Source organism: Camelus bactrianus, chromosome 33 (assembly GCF_048773025.1).
Source record: "Camelus bactrianus isolate YW-2024 breed Bactrian camel chromosome 33, ASM4877302v1, whole genome shotgun sequence".
NCBI lineage: Eukaryota > Metazoa > Chordata > Mammalia > Artiodactyla > Camelidae > Camelus > Camelus bactrianus.
This window is the reverse complement of record NC_133571.1, coordinates 22,419,484-22,432,766: the sequence shown is the minus strand read 5'-3', so window position 1 is coordinate 22,432,766 and position 13,283 is coordinate 22,419,484. Positions and strand designations below refer to the sequence as shown.

Genomic DNA, 13,283 nt, shown 5'->3' with positions numbered 1-13,283 from the left:
AGCTATACATATAAATATACATTTATTAGTTAGTTAATACATTTATAAATATGTATTATTTATAATAATATAATAAATATATTTGTTATTTAGATTCTCTGTATATGTAAGATTACATATATAGAGAGAGAGAGAGAGAATGAGAGAGGGAGGGAGAGAGAGAGAAACAGAATCTTAAGAATAAGTTTGAACTGGTTTGGGATCTCTAGAATTGGTCATCTACATGGACCATATTTCAAGGCATCAATGACTATTTCCAGTGGTAAAGAAGCACTGATGGTCTGTGGTGTGACGTAGCAAAGAAGATACACAAAAATCTTATCACTGGATCCTTCTAATCAAATACTTATAAACGGCAAGGTTCTGGGTGACCACGCCTTGACACCTAGCTTAGTTACAACAACAAGGGTAAAGAGATTGGACAGCTGCTCCTAAGTCCACTGGAGAAAGTAGGGAAAGAAAAGGACCGGTTCAGGGCCTCTAGTTCCCAGCTCAGACTCAGCAGAAATTAACTGAAAGTGTCTGTGCCATTCCTGAGAGAAAACTATATCTCCTGTCGCTGCAGAGCTGAGATTTCTGAAAACCAAACTCAGAGGCTCATCCTACCAGCAGCTGAATCCCAAAGCAAACGCACTTCTCAGCCTCACAGGGCATATTCTCTCAAGCAGAGGGCACTGCCTGGGAAGGAACGGGACCCTAAAAACTGGAATGGGGGGACAGATGGGCAGGTCTTGATGGCGCTGGGGATTCTGAGCCCTCAGATTCTGCTGAGTCTCTTCGCCAGTAAAGGCAGCCCTTCTCCACCGTCGGAAGAGGTGAACCCAGCTCTGCTTGGGTAAACGTAACGGTCCTCCCCGAGGAAGCTGCCCTATAAGACACTGTGGGTTCTCCCCAGGGCCTGCCCCCAGGATGACCCGTCTTTGCTCCCAGACCTACAGCAGGGCTCACACCCCAGCCGCCCTCGGTGGTGAGACACAAAGTGTGACCTGCTGGGAGGCGCACCACACTCTCAGAGAACTGCATCATTTTTCCAGTTTATACAGACAGCAACGTGGGGAACACGTGTGGGAACAGACATCAAGGGGGTGGGGGAAACGGTGGCAGGAACGTCAGATTGGATCAGGTCAAATTACTGAATGAGCCCACTAAGCAGAGACTGTGGATTCAATGTTACAGCTTCAGGGGTTAGAAAGGGCGCTAACCGTTCGGCTGTTTGGTTGCAACACGGACAAAACATTGGCCAACAGTACGTGAAAATGAAAGGCCAAAACTCCCTCAGTGCACTGGAGAGGGGAGAATCCAAAGGCTTAGGGAGACTGGAATGTCACAGGGAATGTGTCACACAAGACCTGCTCAACCCACGTGGGAGGGTCCCAGGGACACCTTCTGCCACTAACTAGGGGAAATAAATTGTGAGGGGACCCCTAGTATCCTTGACTGTGACCATTCTTCTCTGTAGCCCTGAAATGACGGTGGGATCTGCTGCCTCTGAATGAGGACACTTAAATGCAGTGGACATAACTGGACCCCACTGTTGCAGGGGGTCAGGTGGGGGCACTCAGTCATCAAAGACAAGGCAGGGTGGTTACCACGGGACAGCAGGCTCCAAGCAGTAATAAGAATAATCTGCCCCACGGAGACCTGTGGCATTGGCTAGCTGATCACTGTCCCTAGAGAAGAAATAGACGGGCAATCTGCTAAATGAGGTGGAAGAGCTTCTAGGTCAAGTGTACAGAAGTCTCCCTTGAGTCAACAGAACAGAAAGGCATGCCCCTTCAATCAAGTCTCAGACGTGAACAAGTGTCACCATGGCGGCTGTACACCAGGGAAAAGGAAAGTCATTGGACCTCGGGGATTACCGAACACGGGTTCTGAGCTGTCATTCACTCCAGGAGACCCGCAGTGTTACTGTGGCCCACCGGTCAGAGTTGAGGCATGTGGAGGTCAGATGAGCAATGGTTTTAGTCCAAGTCCCTCTCACAGGGGGCTCAAGGGGTCACTGAGCCCATCACGTGGTTATTTCCACAGCTGCAGAATGCATCACTGGAACTGAGGCACTGAGCAACCGGCAGATTCCCCACACTGCTTCCCCAGCCTGCAGAGTGAGGGCATTTATCATTTATCAAGTGGAAGCCCCTAAAACTACCTCTTCCTAGGAAACGGTAAACCAAAAGCAACTGCCACGTTCCTGGACAGATTAGAGCTTGGCACCACCATCGGGGACTTGAAGGAGGCGGGGTGGTGAGTCCCAGCACGCCCCCACTCACTGCCCTGTGTGGCCTGTGCAGAAAGCAGATGGATCTTGGAGACCAGGAGTGGGTTATCGTAAACTTAATCAGGTGGGGACTCCACGTACATCTGCTGTTCCAGATGTGACCACCTTGCTTGGACATAATAACACATCCCTCATACTGGCTATGCAGCTGCTCATCTGGCAAATGCTTTTCCTTGATACTTATTAATAAGCCCACCAGAAGCCGTTAAGTGGTCTACTTCCAGCTGGCAACACACCGTCACTGCTCTAATTTAGGAGTACGTCCACCCTCCAGCCTTATGTCCTAAGTTCATCCGCGGAGACTTGACTGCCTCTCCCTTCCACAGAGCACACTGTTCTATCACGTTGACACTCATGAGCAAGTGGGCCAGAAACAGCAACTATTCTAGACTTTTTGGTAAGACACTTGCACGTCAGAGGGTGGGGAATAAATACAACAAAATTCAGATGCTGTCCACCTCCATGAAGTTTCTAGAAGTCCAGTGTTGTGGTGCATGTCCAGATATCCCTGCATCTCCTAGACTCGACACCCAGGATCCCGCTTTGGATTTCAGAGGCAATGTGTTCCTCATTTGGGTGGTTACTCTGACCCATTCGAAGTGCCATGAAAAGCTGCTAGCTCTGAGTGAGGCCCAGGACAAGGGAAGGCTCCGCCACAGGTCCAGGAGGACTCGAGGCTGCTCTCCTACCCGGGCCACAGGACCCTGCAGGCGCGTGCATGTCAGCGCCCGACAGGGATGCTGACTGGAGCCTTTGGCAGCCCTGAAAGGCATTTTTCCAAGAGACATGACAGGATATCTCCATACAAAGACACAAGTTCACATCAGGCTTATTTGTCATTGTCATATACCGCCAACAATCCAATGCTCATCATTAGGTGAATGAATAAACACACTGTCACCTATCCACACAATGGAATGCACTGCTCAGCTATCAAAAGGAATAAATAATTGATCCACAGAACAATATGGACGAACGGCAAAATAACGATGCTAAGTAAGAGAAGGCAGACACCCAAATAATCCGCTGTGTATGGTTTCATTTATGTAAAGTCCTGGAAAACGCAAGCTAACCTAAAGGGAAAGAAAGCAGATCAGTGGTTGCCTGGGGGGTGGGGCAATGCTGGGGCGGGCAGGAGAAACTTCCGCAGATGATGAACGCGTGAGTTTTCATTGTGGCGGTGGTCTTGTACACATTGGTCAAAACTTAAAAACTTGGGAGCTTTCAGTATGTGCAGTTCATGTTATGTCAATTATACCTCAAGAGTGCTGTTAAAAATATTTAAATATAATAGCGGGGGGCATAGCTCAAGTGGTAGAGCACATGCTTAGCATGCATGAGGTCCTGGGTTCAATCCCCAGTACCTCCGTCAAATAATCATAATCATAATCATAATAAGTAAAAATAAACAAATTAAAATTAGCACCACCTTTTTCAGTACCTTGACCATCAAAATGCGACCATTCAGAGTACCCACAGACAGAAAGGACCTGTTATGGACCGAACTGTGTCACCCCAAATTCACGTGCTGAAGTCCTAACCCCCAGCACCCTTCAGAGTGTGACTGTACTCAGAAATAGGGACGTTGTGATGGTTAATTTTACGTGTCAACGTGATGGCCACAGGGCGCCCTGATGGAACGTGACTTCTGCGCATGTCTGTGAAGCTGTCACTGGAGGAGAGTCACGTCTGAGGCAGTGGGCTCCGTGAAGCCAGCTGCCCTCCCACATCCAGGGGAGGAGGTCTCAGCCAATCCACTGAGGGTCTGAACAGACGAGAGGCAGAGGAAGGCGGGGGAAGTTACCCCTTACTTCCTGCCCCACTGGTGAGGCTGGGGCATCCCAGCTCATCCTCTCCGGCTTCCAGGACTGGGATTTGTACCATGGGCTCCCCTGGTTCTCAGGCCTCAGACGCAGACGGAATTACACTCCCCGCTTTGCTGGCGCCCAGCTGGCCGACGGCAGATCCCAGGACTTCTCACCCCTCCGGCAATTGCTCACGATAAATGTGCATCCACGTCTGCAGGTGTGTATACATGCATGTGCTCTGCTTCCCCGCAGAGGCCTGACTAATACGGGCCCTTAAAAGGGTGGCTAAGGTTAAACGAGGTTACAGGGTGGACCCTAACCCTATGCGATTGTGTCCTTAATAGAAGAGGGAGAGACGCCAAGGAGGCACACACACAAAGGGAAGGCCACGCGAGCACACCGCGAGATCGCCCGCTGCCGGCCACAGGCAGAGGCGTCAGGAGAAACCAAGGCTGCCGGCACCTTCGCCCTGGACCTCCTTCCCCCAGAACGGCAAGAAAATAAATTCCTGTTGTTGAAGCCACCCAGTCTGTGACGCTGTGGTGTAACAGTCCCAGCAAACGAGCACAGGAGCTCACGCAGTATTCCTCACGTTCCCCTTAGTCCTGAAATGACCTGTTCCTCTTGTCTTCGTGGGAAATTTCTCCGCCCTTCAAGGCCAGCTCAAACATCACCCCTTCTGTGAAACTCTCCCTAATTCTCCGCATTCCCATCTTTTGACACATTTCTCTTCTAGAACTTTTCACGCGGTGTCAGTGCCTGTCACTCGGCTGTGAATCCTTTAAGAAAAGGAACCATATAAAATCCATCTTTGAATTTGCAATGTCTGGTTTAATGCCAGTGGGGTGAATGGATGGGTGAATACATGAATGGACAATGAATGAATAAATAAGATGCAGCTTCCCCTTAAGATGCCGTCCGCCCTGCCGCCTGCGGATGGCTGTTTATTTTCAGCACCGCGTCCGCGGCAGAGCGTGGAGAGGTCAGCGTGACGTCCTAGCCCCGCACGGCTTCTTCCAGGCCACTCGTTTCCCAGTTTATGCAAAACTTCCTCTCCTATTTTTGGTATTACTGTCCTCCACTTCTCATCACTTCATCCATCAACCTTCGGGTCATCCCTCCCACTTCCTGAGAACGTGTGTACCATGACCACCATGCTTCTCTCGACCTTAACCTCAGTGGCTTCCAACCCTGGCTAGATCATCCTCTCCAAAACAGACTCGGAATTTCCTCCTCCACCCTCACATGTCGTCCACACCCGCCGCAGGAAAACCATCCCTGTGCCACACCAGACTTCATCATCACAGACGTTCTCCTCTCCAGGCACTTAGGCTCTGTAAAAGCCAAAGAACGGACCCCAGAGATATTGACACCTTCGTCCCCACCACCTGGGACTACGTCACCTTACACAACAGAAGGGACTTTGCAGATGTGATGAAGAGTCTTGAAACGGGGAGACGCCCCTGGATTACCTGGGAGGGCTCCATGTAATGATCACAAGGGTCCCTCTAAGAGGAAGCCAGGGGGGTCAGAGTGAGAGTAGGAGACAGGAAAGCAGACGCAGAGGCCGCTGTGATGGGGGCCGCGAGCAAGGGCACGCAGGCCGCTGCAAAGGGCCAGACAGCAGACTCCGCCTTAGGGCCTCCGGACCAGCCCGGCCCTGCCCGCCCCCGTGAGACCGCCGACGTCCAGCCCCGTGAGAGAGGAAAGCTATGCCGCTCTAAGCCAGCGTTTGTAGCCACTGGTCAAGCGGCCACAGGACACAGACCCAGGGTCCGGGAGAAAAGTCCAGAAGCACAAAAGTCCAGTTCTCGGGCAGACTCTCTCCCAGGACACCTAACCCTCTTCTCGCAAATCGCCAATAAAGAAATAACATACACCAAACAAGTAACAGATTAATTACACTGTTGTTCCAGGCAAGGGGAGATGAAAGAAAGAAAGTCCAAAGGTACTTCAAGCTGTGCCTTTGTACAAGCTGGTACCCACGGGAGCCACTGAGAGCTGACTACCGCTGCCAGCTCAAAACCAAAGCCCCTTGTGCTGGAGCACATTGCTGGAGAACAAACGAAGGTGTGGTGCTAGGGGACAGGCAAGGCTCCTTCGAGGGTCATCGCTCCAGGGGCCTTTGCAGGGCTGGCACCACTGCCCAGAGGAGCATCTCTCTGGAGCAGGAACAGATGTCCCTTCTCTTCCTGAGATGCTGCGAGACTCAACACCACCTGCCACCAAGAGTAGCCTGGCCACAGCAGGAGCAAGGGTCTCCAGATCTTCAAGACCTTCAGAGAGCTAGGTCAGCAAAGGGTAGTTATTGCCCAGACAGGAACTCTCAGATATCCTCACAAACTCTCAGTATTTGGAGTCTAAATGTGTCCTCGCCAAGGCTGCTTCTCCACCTGTCTTAGCAATAAACCCCCAGCAGGGCCCCTCTGCAGCCGAGCCACTAAGTCTTTATGGGGACAACAGATGAGACAATGGTGTCCTGACACAATGCATTTCATTCTTTTATCAAAACCTCTTTGCTTCTAAAAACAACAACTTTGTCATAAAGAAGTGGATTCAATCAACTTCACTTAAGTCATAAACAAGAGGGTCTGAAATCATATCAAACCAACACCCAACAGTGTCTCTCTCCTGTAACTAGACTGAGTCCCCAAAGGTGAATTACAGTGTCTTTCTTGCCCTGTATCCCCAGCCTCTGGCACAATGCCTACAGTGTTGTGAGAAATGATAAGAAGGAAAGAAGGGACTCAGAGCTGGTGAGTGAGGTGGCCAAACAGCCAGCCCCCCCACCGCATACACACCCAGCACCAGCGCCCGACACCCGTCCTGCCCCTCACCTCCTCCCAGTGGCTCACCTGGTGGAGACTGGGGCTCGGAGCACAAGCTCACACCAGTCAAGATGACAAGCGCGTGGCGCGTTCACCTGAGAGTCCTGCTTCATCCAATCCACCCCAGCATCAGGAAGGCACTCTTGGCTCCCTCAGTGCCCCAGACCATCTGGCCAGGTGGCACAGTGCCCACTTACAAGGTCAGTGTCTTACTGCCCTAAACATTCCAGTTTATGCTGCAGAGTAAACTTTCTCTCTGGACCAGCACAGGGAAGTCTTCAGAATCATCATCAGCCCCTCTGCCACGCACTTCTCACTTTAGTTCTCGGCTAGGTGGCAGGCATACTTCTCCAGAGCCTCCTGGGATCCTCTACCGGCCCCAAGGACAATGGAATGGTCTGGGAGGACCAAGACAGCCGCACCCACTTTCCTTTTCTGTGGGATGTAGAGCAGCAGCGAAGTGGCCAGATTTCTGGGCTCTCAGGGATGTGCCCCATTCACTTTGTGGACACTGGATCCTAAGTCAGACTTCGGCTTTAGAAGCGCCGTCACAAATGATGCCCCACATCTAAATGACGGTCCCTTTTGCATTCAAAAGAAACCTTGACCCCAACAGTAGAAAAGGAGGTGAGAGAAGAAGTCACAACATGCTTCCTGTTGGCACAGTTTTTGGTTGCAGTTTGCTTGAGGATTCCTCTAAATATCTGGGGACTAATGTTATAATGACAAAAGGCTGCTGACAGCATAGAGGATGCTGAAGACAGGCAACCACAAGCAGCTCTATACAAATGATAGATGTCCCGTGGGAAGATAAAAAGCACAGCCACACTGCAGACAGAGCTCCCGGGGACCATGAGGGGCAAGGAAGCGGGCTTCCTGTGAAACTGGCACTCTCTGCCACATGGTCACTGCTACTGTCAGGTATTTAATCTTCTTACAAGTAATTCTGCCTGTGTAGACAACTGAAGGCAAATTACGGAAAGCAAAAACAATCAACCATAGGGCACATTCACAAGCAAATCTATTAGAAGATTGTCTAAATGTATGTGTCCACCTCTGCCTTCTGTTCCTATGTATCTGGGGAGGAGAAGGGAAGAAGAGATGGAAGGAATAAAAAGTCTCACCCTTGAGGCTTCCTTCTCTACGAGGTCCCCCTTAACCTCTGCAACCCACGATGACCTTTCCTTCCCCTCATACACTGAATAATCTGCATTTTGCCATATCCCATACTGAGTTGCATTACTAAATATTCACCAGGATCCAAGAACTCAACTCCCCAGTTATCCGCAAGGTCCTCGGGGACAAGAGCGGCTTCTATTCCTCCACACCACCAATCACAGTGACTGAATACAGCAGATGCTCCAAAGATTTGACTGCTTGGGTTATGCCAGCAGCAAATAACCCCAAATCGCAAATATGATTTTGTTACACAGTATTATGAAATTGTAGAAATAAATCTATCTCTGTATTGATGTTTTATGCCTTGTATTCTGCAATTCCTGAGAACAAGACCGGGGAGCTGAGTACTGGAGATGGGAGAGGGGCGCAGGGGGTGCGGGGTGAATGTTAAAATGCACCAGGCCAGTGAAAAATTGCGCACATAAGGTTGAAAGAAACCGGATCACTGATAGTGAAGGAACTTTTGCCTAAACGGTTTGCACACTTCATTTAACGACTGGAGCTGGAAGTCTTGAGTCTCGGAGAATCATTACCTGCAAGCCTGCGCTCTGGTCCGCTCGGCTTCGGGAATCGGGGCGCCCGCCTGGCGGGCTCGCGCTGCGCGCGCTCTGCAGCAGGAACCCCGCTGCACGGTGCAGGCATGGCGGCTCCTCGGCACCAGGGGGCGCCGCGCAGCGCCGCGCCGGCGGGCGACGGGTGCGCGGCGCTCTCCCGGCATGCCTCGCTCCCGCCGACGTCGACCCGGAAGTTGTCGCCGCGCCCGGCAAGCCGGCAGCCCTGAGGGAAGCCGGGCTGCGGAGCGCGGGTGATCGGCCGCCCCAGCCCGGCGAGGGCCCCTCTGAGGAGGCCGCGGAGGAGGCGCCGTTGCGTCCGCTGCAGTCGGAGCTCGGCGTGAGCCGGTCCCGGGCGCCCCGGTTTACAGCGTCAGTAAGTGTTTGGCTCCGAGGCCCGGGGCCGCCGCCCGGGCACCATGCAGGCCGCAGGGCTGTGTCCGCGGGCAGCGCCCCTGCCGGAAGGGGCTGCCGCGGGGCCGAGCCGCCGAGCCGCCCCTGCCGCCCGGCCCTGCCCGTAGGGCGTCGGGGCCCGCAGCACGGCCGCGCCCCCGTCAGCGCCCCTCCCGCCGGCTCTGAAGTGGAGTAGGAGGCGGTGGTCCGGGGAGCCCCCTGCTCCCGTCCGCCATGAAGGCGGAGGCGGCCGCCTCGTCGCAGGAGCCCCCGACCGGGCCCGACGGTGGCGTCAGTAACCTGCTGAGTAGCCGGAAGCTGGTGGCCGTGGGGGCCGTGCTCGGCTGGCTTCTGGTCATCCACCTCCTGGTCAACGTGTGGCTTCTGTGCCTTCTGTCTGCCTTGCTGGTGGTCCTCGGAGGATGGCTGGGCTCCGACGCCATCGTGGGGGCTTCAGGTCGGCTGCACCTGGAACGCTTCATCCCGATGGCCACGTCCCCCCCAAGCCCGGAGGCAGAGCGGCAGCTGGAGCAGGAGATCGACCGCACTATCCGGATGATCATGCGGGACTTCGTGTCGTCGTGGTACCGCACGGTGAGCCAGGAGCCAGCCTTCGAGGAGGAAATGGAGGCGGCCATGAGAGGGTTGGTCCAGGAGCTCCGGAGGAGAATGGCCATGGTGGACAGGCATGCTCTGGCCCAGAGGGTTCTGACTCTCTGCGGTTGTCACCTGCAGAGCTATATTCAGGCAAAGGAGGCCACGGCAGGGCAGCAGAGTGGCACAGTGGAGCCCTCCCAGCTCTGGGAGGCTTACTGCCGGGTCACCGCCCCACATCCTGCTGTACAGAGTCCCAGCGCTGAGGTCACCTATACACGTGGCATCGTGAACGCGGTGCTTCAAGGACTGGTGCCAAAGCCCCACTTGGAGACCCGGACCGGTCGCCATGTAGTGGTGGAACTCATTACTTGCAATGTAATCTTACCACTGACCAGCAAGCTCTCAGATCCTGACTGGATCCACCTTGTACTAGTGGGCTTCTTTTCCAAGGCCAGAAATAATCCAGAAGAAGTGGTGAAACCACTTTGCCCGGCCAGTGCCCTGGAACAGCCCTCGGTGCCCACATCTCTGCCTCTGACTGTTGAGGAACAGAGCCCACCAGAGGTGAGAGCTCCGTCCCCAGCAGCAGCCCCCCTGCTCCTCAACTGTAGTGAGCCAGAGGGGCCCCCACACCCCTCCCCAGAAGTTGAAGAAGGCTGTGAAGCACTCGAGGGAGACTTGGGGGAAGTACTGGAAGAAAGAAAAGTTGGAAACAACTCTTCTCATTTCCTGCAGCCAGATATTCGAGGCCCCCTGTTCTTGTGTGACGACACAGAGCTGGAGTCCCCATTGTCTGAACTGGGCAAAGAAACCATCATGCTTATGACCCCAGGCAGCTTCCTCTGTGACAGGATCCAGGACGCCCTGTGTGCCCTAGGAGGTTCCCAGTCCCTGGAGTCTAAGGACGGTGAGAGAGCCAGAGGAATTGAAGGGGCAGAAGCTGAGGAGGGTCCAGGAACAGAAGCGGAGACAGGCCTGCTTGTCTCCATGCTGAACTCCTGCCCAGAGATCCAGATTGACGCAGCAGACAAGGAGGCAGAGCAAGGAGATGTCACCTCTCATACAACTTTGCTGGCCAGTCCGGAAAGGACGTGCCCCTCGCGACCCTCGTGCTTAGAGAAAGATCTCACCGATGGTGTGAGCTCCCTAGATCCTAGTCTGCCACAGGTTCTGCTTTCCTCCTCCCCACCTGGTCCCCTCAGCTCAGCCACCTTCAGCTTTGAGCCCCTCAGCAGTCCAGACGGCCCCGTTGTCATCCAGAACCTTCGTATCACCGGCACCATCACTGCTCGCGAGCACAGTGGCACCGGGTTCCACCCGTACACGCTCTACACGGTGAAGGTAACTGGAGTGGAGCTGTGGGCGCCCGCTCTGGTCTGGGGATGGGTTTGGAAGGCAGAGTCAGTGAAGCTCGTGTTTCAAGGGAGTGGGGTACTCTTATTTGGAGGTACTCTCCGTCAGGCCTGATCAGGGTATCTCATTTGCTGTGGTTAATTCAGGAAGTAGCTATATGTGAGTGGTCTGAAGCTCATTTGTGAAGCCGAGTAGGCTTCTGTCTGATACCCTGACAAACAATCCTACAATCTCAGGGCTATCAGGAGACTGAGAATCATATATTTCATTGGTTCCCAGCGGATACAGTCTTGTCCAGAAATTCTTTCCAAACTTTTTCCCTGCTAATTTCTTTCTTTTTAAAAATACTAGCATCTTTCATAGTTTGTTTAGGAAGGAAGGTTATTTACCTATCTATACCTCACAAGGTAGCAAGTTCCTCGTTCCTAGAGATGTTTTAGCACAGTAGTAGGAACTGCTTGGCAGAGATGATACGAAGGAGGTTCAGATGGCTGGTTCAATAGAGCAGCAGCTCCCTAAAACTGGTTTTAAGATAGGCTGCCTCCAAGTCACCTGGAGAGTTGCATTTTTTTTAAAAAATAAAATCCTGGGACCCATTCTGGGAAATTCTCATTCAGAATCCATCCGAGCCTATCAGAATTTGTATTCTGATAGCAGATTCTGCAGCCCAAGTGATTTTGAGATGCAGCCAAGTTTGGGAATGTACAGTATTGAATAGTGGCCCCCAAGGAGCAGAACGTTCCACAGAAATTGTCATAACTCCCAGGTGCTCCAGGTTTGAGAGCCCCAACCTGAATTCCACTGGCATCTCTTATGTCGGCCTTTCCTTCTCAGTACTGGTCGGAGGGACGACTTTGCTCATTTCAGCTCATAATGAATACCTCTCTCTCTGCCTCTAAAACATTTCTCTGCCTCAGATCCCACCAACAAGGAGTTTGTCTCTTCCATCACTTACCCACAGTATAATACCTCAACCAAACAATGACCGTGACCTGCTCCTAATGAGAACAAGCACATACATTGTTCTTCCACAGCATTTATTATATCTTAACTACTCTTGTCAGAAGGCCTTCCCCTGTAGGTATGAAATTGCAGCTTTTCGTGCCATTCAGGGTGTTTGCTCTGGGGGAACATAGAGCCCCACTTCCCACATACTGGCCCTGCAAGCATAGGAAGACAGAAACTTTCACCCCATAAAACATCTCCAGCCAGATGAGTCCATGACATCACATCATGCAAATGATCTGTGCTTCGGAAGAAGAATGTAGTGTAGCTCCAAGAATAATTAATCTGCCCAAAGCAAAACAAAAACACATTCTTTAAGGCTTTTCAGACAAACAAATGATTTTTTTATCAGCTGTTTCGGATTTTTTCTTCCCCCAACTAATATAGATAATGACTGGTTGAGTACCATGACAAAATGGTTACCGCCTTGTAACATCCAGCCCCGTAATTAGGGGTGAAAGAGGCGGTACCATTTTTATCAGCGTTGTACCTTCCGTTGTATCCCTTGTCTTTGGGGTCTGAAAAATAGTTTACAGAGTGTTTGCAGGGGAGAAGAGATCAGTAAAGCTTGTTTCTCACTTCGTGGGCCACGTCCACTGCAAAGTGTAGCTCCTTCTTTAATTCAGCCCCCTTGGAGTTTGGGTTTCTTGTTATGACCTAAAGCAGCTGTCAGATCTGACAGGTTCAGGGACAGAATAGAAGGTCTTGCTCCCCTCACGCCTCCTGTACTTGTAACGTGGCCTGTGAGCCGACGCCGTAAACAAGTGTGTTCACTCACAGTACGAGACGGCCCTGGACGGCGAGAGCAGCGGCGGCCTGCAGCAGCTGGCCTACCACACCGTCAACCGCCGCTACCGCGAGTTCCTGAACCTGCAGACCCGCCTGGAGGAGAAGTCAGATCTACGGAAGTTCATCAAAAGTCAGGCATTTCCCCAGCCCCAGAATGCCCGCTTGCTCTCACACCTGGCACCCTAATCTGAGAGGCTGGAGGCCTGCTGGTTTGCGGGGAGGGTCAGGGGAGAATGTGGCCTCAAGGGTCCTGTGCGCCCCAGTTTGCTTACAGGTGTTTTGGGTTTAGTGCTGGACAGTGTTGATGACAGTCTTTCCAAGGTACTTCTTTGCCGCTGAATCCTTTGTCCTGGGGCCCCATCTAGTTTAAGCTTAAGGAAGAAACTTTCATATTTCTACCTGTGCCTATGAGGTAGCAGGAAGTGTTAAATTAACTTTTCCGGTTTCCCTAGATTGATTTCTCGCAAATAATAAAATATTATCTAGAAATCTTTACCGCTGTTCC

General features: G+C 52.2%; 1 protein-coding gene and 1 long non-coding RNA gene across 4 annotated transcripts in view; one reads left to right on the top strand and one right to left on the bottom strand.

The window, feature by feature from the left end:
- The window catches only part of LOC123617652 (uncharacterized), a 135,274-nt gene extending 126,540 nt beyond the window's left edge, over nucleotides 1-8,734 (bottom strand). Inside the window, exon 1 of the long non-coding RNA XR_012503815.1 lies at nucleotides 8,624-8,734. This is a non-coding gene — a long non-coding RNA (uncharacterized LOC123617652). The remainder of the gene's footprint in view (nucleotides 1-8,623) is intronic.
- A 97-nt stretch (nucleotides 8,735-8,831) lies between these two features.
- Nucleotides 8,832-13,283, top strand: part of SNX19 (sorting nexin 19) — a 39,927-nt gene continuing 35,475 nt past the window's right edge. For all 3 annotated transcript variants that reach the window (XM_074356934.1, XM_074356933.1, XM_074356935.1), the window contains exons 1-2: nucleotides 8,832-10,972; nucleotides 12,770-12,908. In XM_074356934.1, coding sequence (XP_074213035.1) covers nucleotides 9,269-10,972; nucleotides 12,770-12,908 — 1,843 coding nt within the window. In that variant the 5' untranslated portion in view covers nucleotides 8,832-9,268. The remainder of the gene's footprint in view (nucleotides 10,973-12,769; nucleotides 12,909-13,283) is intronic.